At 35.9% G+C, this 22,102-nt stretch overlaps 1 protein-coding gene and 1 long non-coding RNA gene across 6 annotated transcripts in view; one reads left to right on the top strand and one right to left on the bottom strand.

Moving 5' to 3' along the window:
- The window catches only part of sntg2 (syntrophin, gamma 2), a 37,530-nt gene that overhangs the window by 12,443 nt on the left and 2,985 nt on the right, over nucleotides 1–22,102 (top strand). For 4 of the 5 annotated variants that reach the window (XM_083545564.1, XM_083545566.1, XM_083545567.1 and 1 more), the window contains 11 exons: nucleotides 89–132; nucleotides 717–758; nucleotides 4,060–4,147; nucleotides 4,510–4,601; nucleotides 8,510–8,637; nucleotides 11,501–11,630; nucleotides 13,458–13,496; nucleotides 14,704–14,841; nucleotides 15,604–15,675; nucleotides 15,805–16,014; nucleotides 21,936–22,028. In XM_083545564.1, coding sequence (XP_083401690.1) covers nucleotides 89–132; nucleotides 717–758; nucleotides 4,060–4,147; nucleotides 4,510–4,601; nucleotides 8,510–8,637; nucleotides 11,501–11,630; nucleotides 13,458–13,496; nucleotides 14,704–14,841; nucleotides 15,604–15,675; nucleotides 15,805–16,014; nucleotides 21,936–22,028 — 1,076 coding nt within the window. The remainder of the gene's footprint in view (nucleotides 1–88; nucleotides 133–716; nucleotides 759–4,059; nucleotides 4,148–4,509; nucleotides 4,602–8,509; nucleotides 8,638–11,500; nucleotides 11,631–13,457; nucleotides 13,497–14,703; nucleotides 14,842–15,603; nucleotides 15,676–15,804; nucleotides 16,015–21,935; nucleotides 22,029–22,102) is intronic. The other variant, XM_083545565.1, reaches the window with a different exon arrangement.
- On the bottom strand, nucleotides 9,471–13,295 carry LOC310728301. The gene is made up of 2 exons (XR_014534233.1): nucleotides 11,484–13,295; nucleotides 9,471–11,392 (listed from the first exon to the last, which is right to left on the bottom strand). It is a non-coding gene; the product is annotated as an uncharacterized lncRNA (long non-coding RNA).

The following is a 22,102-nucleotide window of genomic DNA, read 5'->3' as shown; positions in this document are numbered from 1 at the left end:
GGCATTTCCTTTACATTAGCACATTTGAAATGACTAATTGTATCCTAATGTCTCCATTAACCTTTGGCACCTTGTGTCTGGCCTGCAGCTGATCAGACGGGGATGCTGTTTATCGGCGACGCTGTGTTACAGGTTAGTGGAGCGAGTGTTAGCTTACTTTTATTCTCCACAATGCCCAGGGCCAAAGGTGCATGTCAGAGCAAGGTGCTCTCTGCATCCTGATGATGTTTCCCCCTGATTCATTTTCTCAAGGTCAGCTGCAGGTTTAACCTTTGATCTCATTATATGAATCTGAAGAATAAAAGTAATGAGACTTTTGTCAAGTGCCCTCTTACTACCACAACAGAAAAAGAAGACATTTATTGAAATGTTATACCATTTGTTCTTGTATCCATGTCCTATTCTGCTCTAGGCTAATCGTATTAAGCTGTGTTCTGTTGATAGATATGATATGTAGAGCTCTATTAAATAAACAGTGATCTAATCTTACCTATCTGCAATCACTGAAAGGACATAAAAACACATAGAGGTTTTTTGAGGGTATTATGTACTTTACACATTTATGAACCAAAAAAAGAATGAATTGTGTGTAGACAAACTACTACTCTTACTACTCTTACTCTATATCATATTGTAGACTACAGTTTGCTGCTTTGACTATAACAATTAAAAAAATAATTAAACTGTGTTTTTAATGAAAATGTTGTCTCATGCAGATCAATGGCATCAACGTGGAAAAGTGCACACATGAAGAGGTTGTAAGTATTCACTCATCATGTATCATTATTCCTGCCTGTGGTTCTGAAATAACAGTGATCGAGCATTGATCCGAAGTGCCTGACTTAACCATGTTCAATCTTTTAATATCTAAGAAATATTTATCTTTTTCAGTCTGAGCATATACCATATCTCCTTTAGGAAGAATGTAATAACTTAATCTCTCTCTCTCTCTCTCTCTCTCTCTCTCTCTCTCTCTCTCTCTCTCTCTCTCTCTCTTTCTCTTTCTCTTTCTCTTTTTTTTTTCTCTCACTACAAACGGCTGGTCTCTCTTTTCACATTCAGGAAGTCAAAGACATGATTAATGATCTTATTCTCAGAAACCACAGGCTAACATATCCAAGCTGTTTCAGCTCTTAACGATTTCTGTGTCATAGATTGACCACTGATATTTGAAGGATTAACAGCTGATTATTATGTGTGACTGAATGATAAAGAAGAGACAGTGTCAGATTCTAAGCATTTATATTAAGTATATATTAAGCTTGAGGGAATCCATGATTGACACACTAAAATATAGTTTTGTGTTGTAAATAAATTAGTTGCCACTCAGATGTACAGACAGGCAACAAATTAAAGTTAAAAATGGTGGCTATACTGAGGGAGGCACTTTGGCTGTCTTGGTGTGGCTCCACTTGACTGCTTAAAGGGTAAAGTCACTGCAAATCAATAGAAAGTTATTCTGACTGATCACCTTTATCTTGTGATGATACAGTTTCATCCTGATGCCAGTAGTCTCTTCTAGACTCCACCTCCATCCACAGTCCATGAGAAGCCACTGATATATCTGTTAAAGATGAAAAGAATGTAAAACATATGCTATAGCCTTCACAGTCACAAGATCTTAAATTCTTTAAATATCTATGGGAGAGTTAGAACTAAATTTTGGACAGTGTTCTTCATTGCCATTGACATAACACTAATCAACGGTAAATCTTTTAGGAAGAATGGTGCCAAGTCTCAGGTACATTTCTTGAGTGTTGTTGAATCTATGCTCATTAAAATTGTTCTGGAGGATTGTGGCTCAACACCTTACTAAGACTCTGTAGGTACTTTTATTTCTAGTCTGAAAATTTATGGCTGAATGTATTTGGGTCTTCTCAAAACTGTTGCAAGCACACAGTTATTTGGAATGTTGTAGGTTTAAGATTTCTTTTGGAAAGGGACAAAACCTGTTCCAGCACAACATTGCCCTTGTGCACATAGCGAGCTCACTGAATAAATAGATTTTTTAGGTGGATGTGAAAGATCTTATGTGTTCTTACAAAAAACTAAACCCCACTGAACATCTTTGGGAAGATTATGCATGCTGACTTTGTGTCAGGCTTGCTCGCAAGACATCAAGTCTGACTTCCCTAATGCTCAGTGAAAAAATCCTCACAGCTGCAATTCCAAGATCTAGTTGAAAGCCTTCCCAGAAGAGTGATCATTATAACAAAAAGGAAATATTTAAATAACACATATACACCCATATGTGATATTTAAACATTCCGTTTCAAAATATTAAGTGTCTGTATATTTTATTATCAACAGCTTATTCGTAGCATTTCATGAATGAGAACTAATTGGTTAAAATTGTGGTTTTCCAGTTGTCAATTTTGTTTGGAAAAAAAAAGTACTCAAATAGCAGCATCAGTTTTCTTTTTTTTCCCCAAAACCCCGATTATGTAACACAGGAGTCCAAGATGGGATAAGTAAGTATGTGCAAAGGTAAAAAACCAAGGTACAGTTCTATAGCCAGAGTCAAAATGCAGGAGAATCCATAAATCTTAATACAGTCAGACAGCACAGAGTGAAAAACCTGAAGACAGCAGAAACACATCTTGGAGAAAGTGGAACTAGAAAACAGCTAGAAAACAACAAGGATAAAAGTCATGGCTTAGAATTGCAGTGTATATATATATATATATATATATATATATATATATATATATATATATATATATATATATATATATATATATATATATATATACACACACTTGCAAATTCATATTCACAAGTTTACTGCAATTCTAAGCCATGACCTTTGTCCTTCACTGTCACAAGATCTTAAGATCTTATATATATATATATATATATATATATATATATATAGATAGATAGATAGATAGATAGATAGATAGATAGATAGATAGATAGATAGATAGATAGATAGATTTATTCTAAGCATGAGGTCAAATTAATTCATCATGGATTAATCAAACTAATTATTATTTATTATTATTATTAAGCATTAAAAAAGGTCTTATGTAGTTTCAAATTAGGTAAGGATGCTACATTAAGCTTTTCACAAAGTTTTTAAATGAATTTATTATAAATGATTTGTATACATTGAATTATTAAGTATAAAAATAATAGTAACAGAATATCAGTAACAACCATGCAATCAAGCAACCTAAATAGGAATGAAGCATAGGCCTGTTTAAACATTAATTTTACAAACTCTAATAGAGGTCTTGGATTCCCAATATTCTCTTAAAAAAAAAGAAAAAAGCTCTTCCACCAGGTTGAAAGTGATCCTAGGGATTAGAAGTAAGCCTGCATCAGCTGTGCAAAGTGGTTGGGAGCTGCTATAATGCTTCAAGATATCACAAGATATGCCGTAGCAATGCCATTAAGGGCTTTAAATGTCAGAAGCATGACTTTATAGTCAGTGTGATTTGGGGTGAGCCCTTTGTAAAACTGCTTGACAAACCACTTCTTATTAATCATAGACTGAAAAATTGACTTGACTAGATTTAATAATTTTTCTATGTTTTTGATCAAAGACTTAAGAAGTTTCGCCAAAGAGGACCAAGTGTATCGGCACATTCTGAAAAGCATTAGGGGGTTGTTTGGATAAAAGGGAGCAGTGTGAACTACTCAAACTCAGACTTTTCATATTTTTGGACAGTAGTTTTCATGTGCATAGTGAAGCTACCAGAGACTGTGGGGGTAATTACATGTCTAAGCAGTTAACTCCCTCTCAGATCACACGAAAGCTTAGCTGAGGGTACAGAACTCTGTAATAATTAAAATAAGTCATATTCAAATCTGAAACTTCATGAGAAAATTCATGAGCTTGCGTTTTGATTTTAATAAATGAATTTATTCAAATGTTGAAGTCCTTTTAAAAAAAAACAGTTTCATTTTATGCATTTCCTTCACCAATGTCAACCTTTTGTCATGTCCACTGTCCTGCAGTGTTAAGAGGATATTATTCTCTATATCCGTCTCCCACAGTGCTCTCATTGCCTCCCTTCTCTTTTCGTCTCTCACTTACTTTTGTTTCCTGGGCAGGTTCATCTCTTGCGAACTGCTGGAGATGAAGTTACAATCACTGTGAGGTACCTCAGGGAGGCACCAGCCTTTTTAAAGCTCCCATTAGGTGAGTTCATACTGCGTGCCTTCACAAGCATTCGCAAGCTCTGCAGGGGGTTACAACAGCTCTAAGCTGATGTACAGCAAAGTCCTTAAGGAAAATATAGTGCTGCTTTGGATTTGGCAACCAAATCAAACTGTGTTCACCTACAGTTTATACTAATGGGTCTTTTATAATAATTCAGAGCTGTTACAAAAATTTTGACATGCAAGAATGGTTTTATTGCTTACCCATTATTAAAAAAATAAAAATGTGTCCATTTGGTTAGATTTACTGGTTAAGCTGCTAGTTTACCAATCACAACTGATTACAGTAGTAAATCTAGATCATGCACACAAGCAGTGGGTTATGTATTGATTTTTTTTTAGGCTCTCCAGGACCGTCCAGTGATCAGAGTAGCAGAGCATCCTCGCCACTTTTTGACAGTGGCTTACATTTAAATGGGAATTTGAGCAACACAGTAAGTGCATCTCTCTTTACAGTGTTCTGGCAGTAGGTTCTATATAATTGATCAAATGCAAAACAGTGAAAAAAGGTTGCAGAAATGTCAGGATGTAAATACAGCATTAAAAGAAAACTCCACCATTAGAAACTTGCATATTATTCAAGAATTATCATATCACACTTAGTCTGATATTAATTGAATGTCATTAAATTAAATGAAATTCTGACTCCTGGATTTTTGTCACCATGTTGGTTTATTTTCTACCCTACTCACAATGTTGTTTGACTAGCTGTTGATAATAGTGCCAGTGAGAATTAGTTTAAGTTTTTAACTAAAGTGACCAATGCAACAGCGCTATAGATTTTTAATATTTCCTCTCCTAATCTGTACACTCTGCACAAACACAATAGGATCCAAAGCTATGCGAATGCCATTCCCACTGTCATTGTCCTTGTCATTTTCTAGATCTCTAACCAGCTGAGCCAAGTCTCTGACATAAATTAGTCTGACTGCACCGTCTAGCTACAGTGCATTACTGCATTTCTCATTAATATGACACTAAATTCTGCTGGAGCTAGAAACTGATCATTATCTCTTGTGTTTCAGATCATTTAAGTATTTTCTTCTATTACACATAATATAAACATAATAATAACATAAATGCACTACCAGTGCAAGATGCCAGTATGGCAGACAAATGCTATACAGCACCAAACAAACAAATTACCACCAAAATCACTAAACATATCATATATTTCATGTGCAGTCAGATTAGTCAATAAGCATTATTACCACTGCCATTATGCCATGTTCTATTTATACCATCTGACTTTTTTATGGCTTTAATAAATAGCAGTGAAAAATCACGGGCTGTTGTTGGCCAGCATTCCATGCATTATTTTTTTCCCCATTGTTGAGAGGTGTGAATATGATAGCTTGCTGAGATGCGAGAGGAATTATCACATGTACAGTATCTCAGAAGACTATGATCTACCAAGGCTCTTCAAGGTTTTAGCTGTGGGACCAGACACCTCATCTATCCCATAATGTCACATACTAATGTTATGTAAATCTCAGTGCCCTTACCATGTGAGTTCTTTTCATCTTTGTTTTTCAAATGGAATTAGACAAGTGACCTACTATCGCCTAAAATCAGCAGGCCATAGGGATTGCTGTGTTGGCATTGCTATAGGGCAGGGCAAGTAGGTGACAGCTTATCAAGCAGTTTATTATCAAACAAACAGTGTCACTTGAAGATGAACATGCCAAGCCTACATGACTCAGTGCCTCAAAGAAACAAACGATTCATCCACATGAGCAGGAACACATGAATGAACATGTTGAATATGTATTAATCAGCTCCATCAGCTCTGTTCTTTAGAGGTACTGTACGAGCATCCCTTTGAGAGCATGAGGGTGTGTGTTTTAATGAAACCATCTGGATGAAATATGCTAGTTATGACAGATGAAGAAGAATGAATGGATGGCAAGCTTGTTTTCTTGTTTCTCTTTTCATACAAGACAAATGCTTAAAAAAATCTGCACAGCTGGGCTACACCATTATTAAACTGTCACTGTAGCCAGGTAGCGAGCCTGATGGGTATAGAGTTGAATGCATCTCTTCTATTGATGCTGCCTCTTTTCCCTTTTTCTTGTTTTCACTAGTTTTGTGTTCAAAGAACAATTGTATTAAAACATGAGCTGTGGTTGTCTAATTGCTGAATCAACAAAAGCGTTCTCTAAATTAGGTTTTTTTGTTAATCCTGCTTTACTCTTGATGCTTGCTTCCCTGCAGGTGATTAGAATTCGCAGAGCTTGTCATTCCCAGTATGCGTCTCCGACATTGAGTTGATTGACACTGTTTTGCTTTCACAGCACCCGGGGATGAGCACTGATTCATTTACATGCCTTCCAATAATTAGTGTTTCATCTCTCGTTGCCTCAGACATATCTTGTGGTATGGCAGGCAGCCTGATATGAAGGACAACAATGTCAGTGGTGCTGGAATTTGGTCCATGCTAGAGAGCAGACACTCTGTCACCATAATTCATCATGACATGGTGACTATATTTTATTCCTTGTCATCTTGGACTTTAGCATAGCTCAACATGAAAGTCAAATCAGGTTTAATTATCAAGCCTTGGTGTTCATCAACAGTGTATCTCGCATGAAAATGCGCCTAAGATGTTTGCCTAATTAGAAATAGCACCAAACTTTTGATTTGATAACCAGTGTCGGAATTCACTTAGACATCCCTCATAAATGTAGTGATGTAAAGTGATGAAATCTTTTACACAACTGATTTAAAGATTTATATACAACTGCATATATAATCACATTTCCTTACTAACATGTTTATATTTGGGTCTGGTGGAACTGCAATCTGTAATCTATAACATTTCATTTCATGGTGTTGTTCAATTTAAAATACACCCATATGTATGGCTCACTAGTGGGATCCAATGAGAATGATCTACTTTGTTGGAGCATTTTCAACTCACAACACAACATTTTGTTCTATCGCAGTTTATGAATGTAACCATGCTCTATGCATAAGCCAGAGCAAAATTTAAGGTTTTTGGGTTCTGGATGTATTTTCTTAGACTTTAATTTGCAATTTATCGTCAATAAATTGTAGAACTGTCTTAACGTTGTTGTTTTTTTTAACCCTTTGAACTTTCTGAACCAATCAGAACCTCTGACTCATATTCCTCATTATTTGCATCACTGTGCAATAGAAAAGGTTGTCTGAAGCCAGAAGCAAATGTGACAGCCAGAACCTGCAGAACTGTGGCAGGCTCTTCAATATGCTTGGGAAAAAACTTACCAGCAAGAACTGTTCCACAATGTACCAGAGAGAAGTGATGGACTTTAAAGGCGTGTTTTTTTTTCACCTATTTACCTTAATATACAGTACTTTCTCAACTTCTAAACGTTTTCATTTTGGCAACCAAATACCCCATTAGCATTAGTTTGTTTGGTTGCTCTACTCGCACAGTACTCTAGCACTGTTCAGCTGTTCTGGTAAATTTGTAGTAGTTACAGTATATTACTACTTTGTAGTAATAGTAATAGTGTAATCTACAATTTTATGGTTTTAAATTTGTTTTCTTTCCTTGTAGATGATTTCTAAAGTAATAGTACTTCAGCTTGAGAACAACCCTTCTCTTTCCTCCTCTGTGATTGTGTTGAAGCAGAGAATTGTGCTCTGTGAAAGTAATCATTCGAGGACTAGACAATCTCCGCTTTTGAGTCAAGTTAAAGTGCTAGAGGTTTGCACAGAGCCACAATTTATTGGTGGTTTTAAGAAAAATGTAAGTGATGTCTCAAAAAGCAAACACAGACCTTTTTCATGGAGGAAAACTAGACTGGATGATTATCATACAAATCATACAAACCAGCAAAACTAAATATGAAGTTGCATATAATTACCTATAAAATAACCTGTGACTGTTATTAAGTGGCTGTCCATTAAGGGGTTTTTAACACAAACCCTGCATTCTTCATGGCTTTAGTCATATTTTGATCATTTGTTATAGCTGTTTTAAATGGCTAGATATTTAAATAGCATAGCACATGCCAATTTGTACCAATCTTTCTTCTCTTATTTATCTTGAAATGCTTCAGAGATCTCATGCTATTAGCAAATTTGCAGTAAATATATAAAGTGCTGGCCTGCTTTCAAAGTGTCAAAAATGTTCTCATTTAGCAAATACTCTAAGATGGTGGTACAGAAAGAAGGCAAGGTTTATTATCTAAAGGCTGCATGCGGCTTCAGCGATGCTACTGGAGCGTGCGACCCAGTTGTTGTTTTGCACTGATCAAAGTGCACTGAAGAGGGGCGAAGATGAACTGCCCCTCCTCTCATGCTCATCCTTTTGCCTGTCTTTCCACTTCTTATTTCTCTCATTTATTCTATCTAGGCTCCGTCTTCACCCTCCTCACCCTCGGCTAATGAACCAAAGTACGAGAAGCGTTGGCTGGACGCCGTCTCCCTCCCCCTGTCCATGGCTCGAGTCTCTAAACACAAAGCTGGAAGCGATAAATTAAGGTGCAGTAATCCGTTGTGATGCAATTCCACATCTATCGTGTGGCACAACCTGGTCGGTTTGTTGGTTTTGCAGGCATTTTTACATCTAAGTGAGCAAGCGTTAAGTCCAATATCTATGCAGAGGCATGCTGTGTCTGAAAAGGTCACTGATGCAGATCACGAATAGAGGGGCACTGAGGTTTATAAGAAGTAGCTCTAACTTTGATAAACTGCTGTTGGATTTTATGAAAACACCATATTATTTCTATTGAAGTAGCTCTCCCAATTAATTAAGCAGAAAAATAAATATTTCAAAAGATTGCATTAATGTTTTAAGAGCATAGTGTCAATATATGCACTGTAAGCACCAATTATAATTAGGACTGAAGCCTCTGAGTATATTTATATTGTTATCATGAACTAATTTTATTTAGACCTCACTCCCTCCAAAAAGTAATCTTTTATTGTTATCGCTTTGCTCCAAGCATTTGGTGCGCTGGATGCCTTTGTCCCTACTGTTTGACACCAAATAGTTAGCTTGAAATGAATGTGACTTGTGGGCTTCACAAACTTGCAAATATACAAGCGTATATAATCATAATCAATTATTTATGTAATGATTTAAATTAGCAAGGGAATAACGCTCAATGCTTTCAATTATTTCTTATGAGGACATTTTTTCATTTTTTTTTTTTCATGACACTGGATACCAATCAGCAACCCCTCTTTTGAAAATCTTTTTTATATCCAAATCTAACACACACCTGCTCCTCATAATCAGACTACATAATTGCATGAATCTGGTCTGTTGGAATAGGTTGTTGATCATTGCCCCAGGCTGTATAATGCATATATTTCTTTTTTTTTTGCCCCTAGCTAGATTTGGCTTAAATTCTAATATCCATGCAGATTCACTTCATCACTATTATGTTCAGTAGATCAGAAATACAGTAGATGTATTAGTTTGCTTTAGATCCTTCTCATACTTTCATTTCTAAACAGTGGCCTATCATCTGATAAGTGTGTTTTATTGATTTTTATCATTTGAAAACTCCTTTTCGAGGCTCCATAGAGAGTTCACATCTCCCTTTATTTTTTAGACCAGCATTCTTATGCCTTCCTACACCTATTCCCATCTTATTTGTTTCCACTCATTCTGTCATTCATTCCTCTGTTAGAGCCCTTTCACAATGCATGGCAAAGCCCAATAAAAATGCATTTCTCCTGACTAATGGATTTTTTATTGTGTTCTGTCACTCACACAGACAGTTTCTTGGTTTCAAAGGACTTGACTGCAGACTCCTGCTAGTTCAAGCAGAACATTACATTCTCCAGGCAATTTCTATCAGAACCAGACCAAGCAGAGAATCAATCTACTGTACTCATGACCAGTATTAATTTTGGCACATTGAACAACAATTTTCTGAAGAGCATATGAATATATTAGTCCATTTTAATGACACATAATGGCATTTGGTTGTGGAAATATGAAGTCTGAAAAAATAATTTCTTAAATGTATATATATGTATGGAATTATGTGGTATTATGTTTCACTGAACCAAACAACAAATATAAACCTTATTTTTTACAATATAAACATACTAATAAATGAGAAACATTAAACTCATCGTTCTCAATTTCTTTGATTCTCTGACCAACAAATACTAAAAATAAATAACTTGTATGCTCTGTTTATTTAAAACTATCTAAACCTTCGCAAAAGGTGATAAAAAGTTCTTAGAACTTATGTTCTAACTATTCTCATAACTGGCAGCTCTAGTTTTGTGGATTATTTCTTATTTCTTAATGACCATAAGTTTCATTCCTGTTATTTTGTGGATAATGTCATTAGAATGTTCTAAAAATAAACAGTAAGTGTTGCCACAGTCATTACACTGTACCATATCTAATTTCGATTATTATCTTATGCTTACTGTTTTAAATACTATATTACAAGAGGAAAATGCTATTGGATATGTGTATGACATAGAATTAAGAGTAAAGCTCTTTACTTATTATTATATTAGCTTTTCCCATAAATTTGAATGGATATTGACATTATTATACATTTTTTTTTATCTTTGTAACGCTAATGCCAGGACTTTAGAGGCGAATGTAAAGGAGGAAGAAGTCTTTGAAATAGAGGCAGCATTAGAGACTTTGAGCTGCTAAGCAACGGGGTGTACTTATTAGAACTAGAAATTATTTTAATTTATTATTAATTTTGAAATTTGACAGATTTTTGTCCTGGTGACTTTCAGTATCTTGCTTTGTTACACAATGTTCTGTGGGGATTATGTATAATATGTTGTTATGTAAAAATGCTCCATGACAATACAGATTCTGGATAAAATCCATAGATTGAGAATAATTACAACTGAAAAGTTATTTCACTTATTCCTTTATTCTCATTAACTGTTAGACTGATCATTGTTACTGTGGTGTACATTCATACACACACCTAAATATTTTTTGCCAATATACTTACTTCACTTATTTTGTTAAATACAACAGATATGAACACAATTTATGTGTTGACTATTCGATATGAGACCATCTGAGGACATTTATTTATATACATAGCATATATTATTATTTTAATTTAATTATCTTAATTTCCTTAAAAAACTATTACTGTGGTATCTGTGCTCATCTCATATGCCACATTATCATCTGCCTACTTATGACTGTTTCTCGGTTTGCAACAGAGACCTGCTCATCTGAGACCAGTGGATCTTTCTGTGCTTTATATCAGGAAATATATTCAATTTCACTCTTTTCCCTATGCTTTCTCTCTCTCTCTCTCTCTCTCTCTCTCTCTCTCTCTCTCTCTCTCTCTCTCTCATTCTCTCATTCTCTCGTTCACTCTCTTTTTTCAACCAGGTCAAACAGTTTTGAAGTATTTGCCTTAGATGGAGCATGCACCAATGTTCTACAGTTTTGCACTGCAGCAGAAAGTACAGATTGGCTTCAAGCAATATCAACCAATATTAATGATCTGACCCAGGAGTGTGTGAGTATTCTGTAGCATATACAACACTGATGAGTATGCTTATTGGATAGAGAAAATCTGCACAAATATGCTTTCTCCTGAAAATATTAGTATTAGACAGTGGCAGCTCAGTGGGGTGAATATAACAGACATTCTCTCATACCAGACAATTACAGCTAATTCTCTTTTTCCACTCACTGGCATGTGGTAGAGGCTGGTGGTGAGAGAAATTGTCGATTATAGCAGACAGAAAAGGTAAAAGCAGTCCATTATTCTGTTTGTGCCGAACCTTAGACACAGGAAGTGAGCAATAACATTGAAAGGGCAAAATTTCAACATTACAGCCATTTCTATGTGGTCCCCTTCTAGTGCTACTAGACAGCAGAAATGCCAACATTTCTACAAATAATACACAGTTCCATGGCATACAAACTTTATTCTCTATGCCGTTTTTCACAATCTTGTGTGCTTGTGCCGAATTCCCCTGTTGCAGTGTTCAAAACCTAGAACTAAAATCCTACAAGAATGTTGCCTAATGATCTCATTTCCTGTGTAACGTGTTAATTAGAGCACTGATGATCTAGTGGGCCTTTTCTATAGCTGCGCTCAAACATGTTCTGATTTACTGCCACACAGCTGCCTGGCTTACATGCAATTACTGCCCTTACGTCAGCTAATTATGGATCCAAACACTGATTGCTAAATGTTCAATTAAGTGATGATTGTATATGCAAGTGGGAAACGGAACTCTGACTTTGGTGACCTATAACCCATAAATAGAGTGTATGAAGATCGGCTTTTTACTTCTGGCTTTGTGGGATTAAAAAGAGGTTAGTGACCCTGACCAACAGTTCAATGATGCTTAAATTATTACATGAGAAATTTGCTTTGTTAATATCTGCATAGTTTCCCATGCAAAAAAATGGGATGGTGTTAATCAGACAGGTTTTAGAGTTGCAAATGTTTTCAGTGGAATAATGTAAAAGATTTTATGAAAATAAAAAAGGTCCTGGGGTTTAACCTATTTGATTTTTTTGTAAAAACGAAAAAAAAAAAAAAAAAAGTTTTTTTTTCACCTAATTCCAAAAGGTATCATTGTAGTGTACGCAAAATCTTCTGCAAAACTGGCTTTTAATCAAGTATCCTAAAATTGAGCCTTCTTTCTAACGGATCATCTAAAAAACATGGGCGTGACATGTGTTGCAGCAGTGCTTTATTCCACTTGTAACACTGCAACTTGCAAATGGTTACAATTTTGAATTCAGTAATAAATAATGTGGCATAATATTTAATAATTTATCAGAACAAACTCATTAAAAGAGGGCTGCTGCTGCAGAAAATAACTGAATCAGAATCAGCATCACCTTCTGACCAATCAGAATTGAGAATTCAACACCACTGTTGAATAAAGAGAGATATTGAAATGGTAGAAAATAGAGAAAAAATTGAGAAAAAAATATTTTGCTGTCATCTCTGAGAAAACTCCCTTTGACTCCACGCTATTACAAATAATCTAGATTAATGGCTGATTTTCCTGATTATGATTATTTATGATGATTTTTATGATTTATTATTATTAAATAATAAATAAAAATCATTTACTCAAATGAGCATGGCCAAACCTATGAGTAATATAAAAGTATATTTGCTCATAATATAACTGACCTCAATAAACCTTAAGGATTCTTTGTTACTGTATAATCTTTTCATATACATTTTATTTTAGTTAATGGCTATTTTATAGTAGTTACTGATCAGTGTACATTAAGTTAACTAAGTGACTAACTAATTAAGAATAGCTGTGTGAGTCAGAATAAATAGTAGACATGTTTTTATTTTTATTTTCAGATAAAAACTGCAAACAAGTACTATTCTGCTGATGAGCAGGTACGTGTTTTTACTTACTCAATACACATTCTGTGTCCAACATGTGGGTCAAAGTAAAAAAAACCTGTTCATCCTTCACTATGGCACAACTAGAATTCATAAAAAATGCTTTCAAGTATAAAACACCTATTATGTTAGAACTGTAATGCATGCGATTATTCTGAAAAATTTTGCTCCTTTGAACTTTCACTCTAATTGTATAATTTGTTCCTGTGAAGAGCATTGATAGAATGGCAAGTAAGAATAGGGTTATATGTAATACTCTTGTATTAAAATATTTATATACTGTATATATATTTACATATTTACTCTTATCCAGAGCCACTTACATTTTCTCATTCATACAACACCTATGAGGTTAAGGGCCTTGTTTTAGGGGCACAGAAGTGGTAGCTTGGTGTGGCTGGGATTTGAGCTCGGATCCAAAGTTCAATACCTTAACCACTAAGCTACCACCTCCCTTATAATATATGTTTTCATGATCACAAAAGAAAATCACTTTTACATTGTAATATATTATTTAAAAGTTTTAATTAAATAACTTTTTTATTATGTTTGTGGTGTTTGTTGTTTTTGTATATGAATCTGTGAACATGATATTATTTTCAGTTGCAGATAAAAAGCAAAACTTATATATCTATATATATATAAAGCTCAAATACCGCTGACTGACTAAGTCACTCATCACGAAATCTCAAAAACCACTGAACGGATTGCAATGAAATTTGGAACATACCTTCCTCTTGGGTCTTAGGTGCTAAGAAAGGGTTTTGAAAAATTCGCCCTGGATCGTGGCTAACTCGCGAAAAACGCGATTTCTCACACATTGTAAACTCTTCAAAATAACATTACGGATCCTCATGAAACTTACTACATTGTTTCTTATTACATGTTAGATGCACAATAAAAATTATTTTTAAAGTAGTTTGCCCTGTATCCGTACTACAAAGGGGTAGTACGTTATTTGTTGACGTTACGTTCTGATCTCTGATCATCCAGTCCTGCTCAGTGCTTACTGCTTATTGCCATATTGCTTAGCGTTCTGCCTTCCGTAGCGAAGCACGGGTACTTTCAGCTAGTTCATATATATATATATATACAAAAGCTGATGGGGAAGATGTTGATGTGCCTGCATTGCTCAATGTGCAAAAGTCTCTATGCTGTTTGTGGAGATTGATTTTCAGCCTGCAAATGTTTCTCTGTGCAGATCATCCATATGGGTTGGGTGTGTGAGCATCTTCACAGGAATGATGCCAACCGGGTTCAAAGCTACAAGTTCCTGGCATTGAAAGGCTCCTCTCTCTACATTCTCAGGGGCCCTCCTGTATGTCCAGAACTCTGTGAAGTAAAAGTCCAAACACTGCACCAATTATAAATCATAAAGAGTACAGCCCCACCCAAGGACACTTTTAAGCCAAAGGGATAGGGCAGTCAATCATGTGTTTGGCTCTGTTCCTTCTATAAACATCTTTTAGGCAGCTCTGGTCCCTTGCAGATCCTTCATAGTCATATATAATGAGTCCATTAGTTTTAATGAATTGTAGAGAAGAAAAGCTATTACCAACACTCATAATAGGACATAAGTTATTTGTGGCAAATGTTTTATCATTTCGTTTCTTCCACTGAAATGCAGTCTTGCATTGCTTTTGTGTTCTAAAACTCTCTACTTCAGTAATACAGTATAAAAAAGCTGGTTTGGCAAATAATTATTGTTCAGATTTATTATTAACTATATTAACTTATTTAATATTAATATTATTATTAGATGATAAACATATGGATGGATCTGGATTATAAAAAAATAGTTAGTAATTTATTAAGTTTAATGATAAATCAGTATATCTGTGTCAGTTAAATTCTTAGTACACACACAGAATAAATTGTTATGTAACCGTTTCAGCTCTGTGGGTCATGCAGAAAGATATTGAACCAAAATGCAAATTTGCAGATTTGCTGAGCTACAGTTCCACAAAATATCAAAAAGGTCTAAAACCTGAAACCGCTAAGCACCACAGTGCAAAATTTTATTTTACTGTACTGTGAATTTTGGATAAGAACACAGTGCAATGTTGCGCTTTTTTTTTTTTTGCTTTTTTTTCTTCCACAGGCTGGTGCGTCAGAATGGGCTCAAGCTGAGGCCACATTTAACCTCTGTGAGGTTCTCTTTAAAGTTCATAAGGTACAATGTTTATTATTAGTATTTTATGCCAGCAGCACTATGTGATAATAGCTGTTCTGTTCGTGAGCAACAGGATCATCATAAATTATCATGTAGTGTATAATAAGTTGACCGTGTTTCTCTGTATAGCTGTGGATAGCAGAGGACTGCTGGATTCAACCGAAGCTGTGCGTGGGCCTGCAGCAGGACTGTGATCTGCGGGACAGCGAGGGGTTCAGCTTTAGTGTGCTGGTGGGTCACGGACAGAGCTTCTGCTTCAGTGTGGAGCTGGGTACAGAGCTGGCACTCTGGGAAAAAGCCTTTCAGAGAGCCGTTTTCATGGAGGTGCAGAGAACAGGGGTGAGTGCCATGGAGTTTGTGCAAAGAAATCTCAAGCTGTTGTTTAATGATATGTATTTTGTGTAAATGCTTGGGGGACTTTGGTGTAGAATGTCTGAAATAAACAGAGAACTATTAATAGACCTTCAACATAGAAAAGTCATGCTTCTATATAAAAAGAGTGTAGCTGCATACAAGGACAATAAATAATACTGATTATTAGTATTTTGCCCTGAGTGGATCTAGAGTATGTGTATGAGAGGGTTCCAAGAGAGCAGTTGTGGTATTGTATGAGGAACTCGGGTGTGGAAAAGAAGTATGTGAGGGTGGTGCAGGACATGTATGAGGACAGTGTGACAGCAGTAAAGAGGTGGTGAAGGTGGATGAGTTTAAGTACCCGAGGGTCAACTGTACAAAGTAATGAAGAGTGTGTTAAAGAAATGAAAAAAAGAGTGCAGGCAGGGTGGAATGGGTGGAGAAGAGTGATAGCAGAAGTGATTTGTGATAGGATGGTATCTGCAAGAGTGAAAGGGAAAGTTTATAGGACTGTGGTGAATTTACAGATGCTGAGATTTTTGCTGGGAGTAACGAGGATGGATAGGATTAGAAATGAGTTTATTAGCGGGACAGCGCATATATAAGACGTTTTGGAGAATGTGAGGGAGGCACGATTGAGATGGTTTGGACATGTGCAGAGGAGGGACATAGGGTATATAGTTAGGAGAATGCTGAGGATGAAGCTGCCAGGAAGAAGGAAAAGAAAGAGGTTTGAAAGAAGAACATGTAGAGGACAGAGTAGTATGGAAAGGGATGATCCGCTGTGGCGACCCCTAAAGGGAGCAGCCGAAAGAAGAAGAACTATATTGCCCTGAAACAGTTTCATGCTGGAATTTTGTAAACTAATTTTAATCATAATTTTATTTAGTAATAGATTATGATGAATGTCACAAAATAGATCTTGTGTGTGTACTTGAGAACAGGTAGCCCCTGACTTACAAAACAGATAGGGACCGAAAAAGTGTTTGTAAGTCGAGAAGAGTGAGACTCTATGATGCATTCCGAGGAACCCCGAGATAGGTATACCAAGTGATAAATTTTACATTTTTTTTTTAAGATAAATGCAGTCAATGCTAAATCTATATTACAAAGATGTATATAAATATTTTACTGACCTTGATGTCTACCAGCTGGAGCACTATTTTTGTATTTTTCTGCCATGGTAAAAATGAGCAAAAACTAAAATCACAACGCAAAAATCACAACAAACTGTAAGATTACTGTATGGAATACATCTTCGCACAATGAGGACTTTGTGCAGAAGAAAGAGGTATTGCCTGCCAGGCATTCTTTTTCTTCTCCATCTGTTTGCGGCAATTTTGAATATATTTAGATGTTCTTTGTTTGTTTGTGTTTTTTGGGTGGCTGTGGCTGTGGCCATGTGCGTATCTCCGTTTGTAAGTTTGAATTCGTAAGTCGGGCGTTCGTAGGTCGGGGGCTGACTGTATTCACAAATTAAAACAAAGACCAAATGATATAGAATCAAATTAACGAACAATAAATGCATAAATTATTTGATTGCTTCAACAAATATACCAATAAACAAAATTTACATTCTTCCTCTTAAAGATTCCGACACATTTTATTTGTTTTGCAGTCTAGTTTTTTTTATTATTATTTATTAACCAATACTGACTCAACAGAATACACCACACACATGACACCAATGAAAGGCCAACATTGATGATCAAAGCTAATATTTTTAGGTAGATCGATTATGACATAATCACAATATTCAGATTCATTATAATTCATTCTAAACTGTAAGCATATGTTTATTAAATGTGATATTAATTTTCAGTTTCTTGATATCAAATCATTTCACTCTCAGAGTTGATGGTGAACAATAAACCATTTTAATGGTTAATAAACATGATACAATTAGGAAACTTCAATGTGTTTTGGTAATGTTTGTTATATTGATGTTACTATGTGTGAGGTTTTCTTTTTGCAGTGAGAAGCAGACAGGAAGCTTATTTACTTGGATGCCGATAAATGTCTGTGTACAGTATGTGTATATTTGTCAGTTGTGACAAATCTAATTAAAGTAAGGCCTTTGATTAACCTAGGCAATAATTACAGCTTTTTTCCTTTTGATTTATATGGTCTGTCATGCTATTTTAGGTGCAACGACCTCATAACATAAAAAACATTTGTATTACCAGTGCCACAACACAATCATTCAGAATAAATGATACAGTTTTTCCATTTACAAGTGAACCATTGCTTTTCATTATCCTGGCAGTCCAGAACAGAAGTCTGAAACTGGAGGCAAGCCTGCTTTCCCCTTGTGATTTTTTCCTTTTTGAACATTATTATTGCTTTAATTAAATTTCACTAAAGAAACTGTTTTGTAAGACTTACCCTCACTGAGCCGTTAAATTGCCTTTGCTGCACAATGGCTGGCGGTAGCGTCGGTTTACTGACAAACTCCAGCAGGATAACTTTTGTAAAGTGTGAGCTGCCTAGACTTCGGGAGGTGAAGGATGTAATCCTTAACCATTCATTAAGAACAGTGCTCTTTAAGGCCACTAAAGGGCAAACCCTGAACCTAAACAAAGACCTGCTTTAAAGGATAGACTGCACATTTAAAATTAATTGATAATGTTAAACCTTCCACTATGTAAAGAACTTCTAGTAAAGACCTGTGCTAAATGGGTAATTCGCATTTCTTTCACATGACGGCACTTTACAAGATGTGAATAACTGAGCGTACAGAACTACAAGAACTACAAGGTTGTGTGAAAGAATATACGGCGGCTTTCTGGTGTTAATAGTCTTTTATTGAGATATCACAGGTCTCACATGGACAGTAATGAATGGTCTTTTCTTTTTCAGGCTTCAGAGGAAAGCCACTTAAGCTGTCTACCAAACGAGCACATGGCACTTAGAAAATATTAACATCATAACGTGTTATGTGAACATAAATCGAAAAGATTTTTTAAACTAGTCAACCAAGTTGCATATTATCATAGTTTATGTTCATCCATTTTTATCCGGCATGCTTATTAAAGTACATCTTCAGATGTCAGGTCAAGGATTTAAAAAATGGCCAGCAGTGCATGATATAATATTCCTTATTCTTGGAATAGAAATAGAGGTTGAGAAAAGGCAGCTCGAAGCCTGAGGGCTATGATGCTCAGTACCCTTAACTAGAGACATTTATAAATAATACAAAGAAAATAAGCTGTCAGAAAAGATTTAAATCCATATAATATAGCACAAACACAAATACAGCATGTGTAAATCCTTGCATATTCCTTACTGTGGCTTCGCACCAATGTGCTTTACAAACCCCAAGAGATTGTCTGCCTCCTTCTCTGTAAAACAGTGTTTTTTGCAGCTTGGTACGTCTGCAAGAAGGTAGTACTAGAGGTTTTTGAAAAAGCATGACAGATATAATAATCACATTATGTTCTGTGGGGTTTTCAAGTTCCACAGTGAGTTCAGGAGCATGATCTCTTCAAGTTCTCTTTCCTTCCCCTTTAAATGTGTGAATAGATTGCAAGGCCAGCTCCAAAGTATTGCAGTTGAAAAGTTCACATTAGAATTAAAAGTTGAATGAGGAAGAAGCTGCTCTTTCAGACTGTATTAATTGAGATTAAACACTTGGTGCCCTTAATCCAACCAAGGAAATCCCTTTTATCAGTATGCAAAACTAGAGTCTTCAGCGGCTCAGCTGCACGTAGTGTCCCTATTTGGATATACATGTGTCTAAGGACATTGCTGAACAATGCATGAGGCTGCTTTTGTAAATCTACCACTTTCATCATGTCACAAACATGTTACTCAGTGTAATTATTTCATTCCGCTTAATTTCATGGCTGACTTAAAGAGCAAAATGTGGTTTGGTTTCTGATAGTCATCATAGATACTTGAGATGTTGATGAGTTTATTCTGCAAGTTTGAGCATGCCCAGTGTAAGGATAATCCCTAGGTATTTATTATATTTTTCAGAGAAGGCTTGTGGGTTTCTTAGTGCATTACACAAAATGAGAAACATTAGAGAAGGAAAAAGTATTCCAGGCTTATTGTTGCAAACTTGAGGCATTGCCCTGTATGGGGCTAGTGAATGTGATGGAGAATTTCAATTAGTGGTTTATCCTCTGTTCTCTAGCCAATTAGTCAAACCTCCTGTGGTCTGTAATAAATGCTCAGCAGTTCATACATATACAGCTTAGGCTGCAATACAAAAAGGTACAGTGTAAAATAAACATGAGCAGCAAGGAAATAAAAGACCACTGTTTTTTCATCCAGCTCATTTCAAACATGATGCGCTCTCTGGTTTTAGGGTCAGCACATTACACAAAAAGTCCATCAGTGCACTTTTTCTTGTTTCTCTGTCTCTAGCTAAAGTCAGATGAGGTTCAAGGAGGTTACTGCAGTAACAAACATGCATGGCTCTTAGTCTTCAGCATTAAGAATACAGTGTTTTTATACAGATCAGATCTAAGCCTCAGTCAAGCTGACGGGTAAATCCTAAAGCACTCCTCACTATGTGTTTTTTGAATTCCCAGAGGAAGCTCTGCAATTAGCTCTGTATAGTCTGCACTTTGCATGTCACACATGCTCACACAAGGCGACATCAGGCTTTTCCTGTCAGATGAATGTCTCTTGCCTTGTAAAGCATGGCAGTGGCATCTGGGAATGAAGCACGCTTCAGTTTTTGCTGACGGGCACAGCGATCAAGGCCATTAGCAGTCCACCCCTGTGCATAGGAAAACTTGAATATGAAGTGCACCCATATACAGCATGCAAAATAAGATGCTGGATTTCAGAATGCTAACATGCCTGTACTGATGGAGATGTAGGTGTTTTGACATTCACGATGATTGCTTTCCATTTGCAAAGGAATAAAACCATTGGGGTGGGGAGCGTCAAATATGCAGCAGAAGAGAGCTGAAAAGGTTTCAGTAGTGGACAAATGCTTTTAGAAACCTGCAACTATAATAGACTACTGCCAGTGTGGCATATGCTTTATTAGTTTTTATCTATGATATTAAAATGAAAAGTGACAGGAGTCCAGGTAAATGTGTAATAAAGCCACACAAATCCCATTAGTAAATGAAATGAAGCAACATCAGGCTTGTACATTTTAAAGACTTTACTTTAAATTTAACGGATTTGTTTCTGTTACCGGATGACCAGATCACTGAGAGACCATAGAAACTCCCCTGCTGACACCTAATGGATTCAACCTGGCCACTAACACCATAGTCACAAATTTCATGCATACAAATGTTTCCTCTCAGTGAAGGATGTGATGTTTATTTACAACTGAAGTAGGACAGTTGGAGGCAATAAAACGTGCTTATAGAATTCTAGCACTATGCATATTAATCGTTTTGGCTAAACAAAAACTGTCCATTACTCTGACTACAGTAATTATGGAGTGAGATGTTACTAGTCAACAAAAAATAATAATAAATCAGGGTTTTTCCAGCTATATTGAGTCCGTTTCCTTCCATTGCCATTAGCATGTCATTGCTGGAATACAAGAGGAATGTCTCAAATAAAGCAACACCCTCTGGCAGTGTGTCCTCTAAGACAGATTATAACTAAATTGTTCAGTAAGAACAATAACTAAATCATTCTCTATTGACTTCATAATATATTCATTAGATTTCAAACCCGTTGATTTTTCTCATTTCCCTCTCTGCTAAAGAGACAAGTTCTGGGCAGCTGTTGCCATAGCGACTAAAGTCTACCTGTCCTCCTCCTGGGAAAAGTGACAAATATTCACCTATTTACATCAGCATGAATGAAACACTTAGATAATATGGGCAGGCAGTAATGACCTAGTGACTGAAGTGCTTTTTTTTTATATGCTGTGTTTCAAATCTTCAATGCTTAACATTAACTGCTAACTTTTTTTTACTTTACAGTCAAAAATCTACATGTGCAGTAGCCAAGGGAAAATACTGTGCTTTACAGTCGACTTTGAATCTGGCTTCTCCTGCTCTGAGAGCATTTCAAAGGTAATAAGGACTAAAAATATGCTGGTCTTGACTCCATCTTTACTTCGGGTGACACAGGCCTATGTGCGACTTCA

This window comes from Silurus aristotelis (genome assembly GCF_946808225.1).
Source record: "Silurus aristotelis genome assembly, chromosome: 6".
Lineage (NCBI taxonomy): Eukaryota > Metazoa > Chordata > Actinopteri > Siluriformes > Siluridae > Silurus > Silurus aristotelis.
This window is presented reverse-complemented; position numbering and strand designations above follow the sequence as displayed.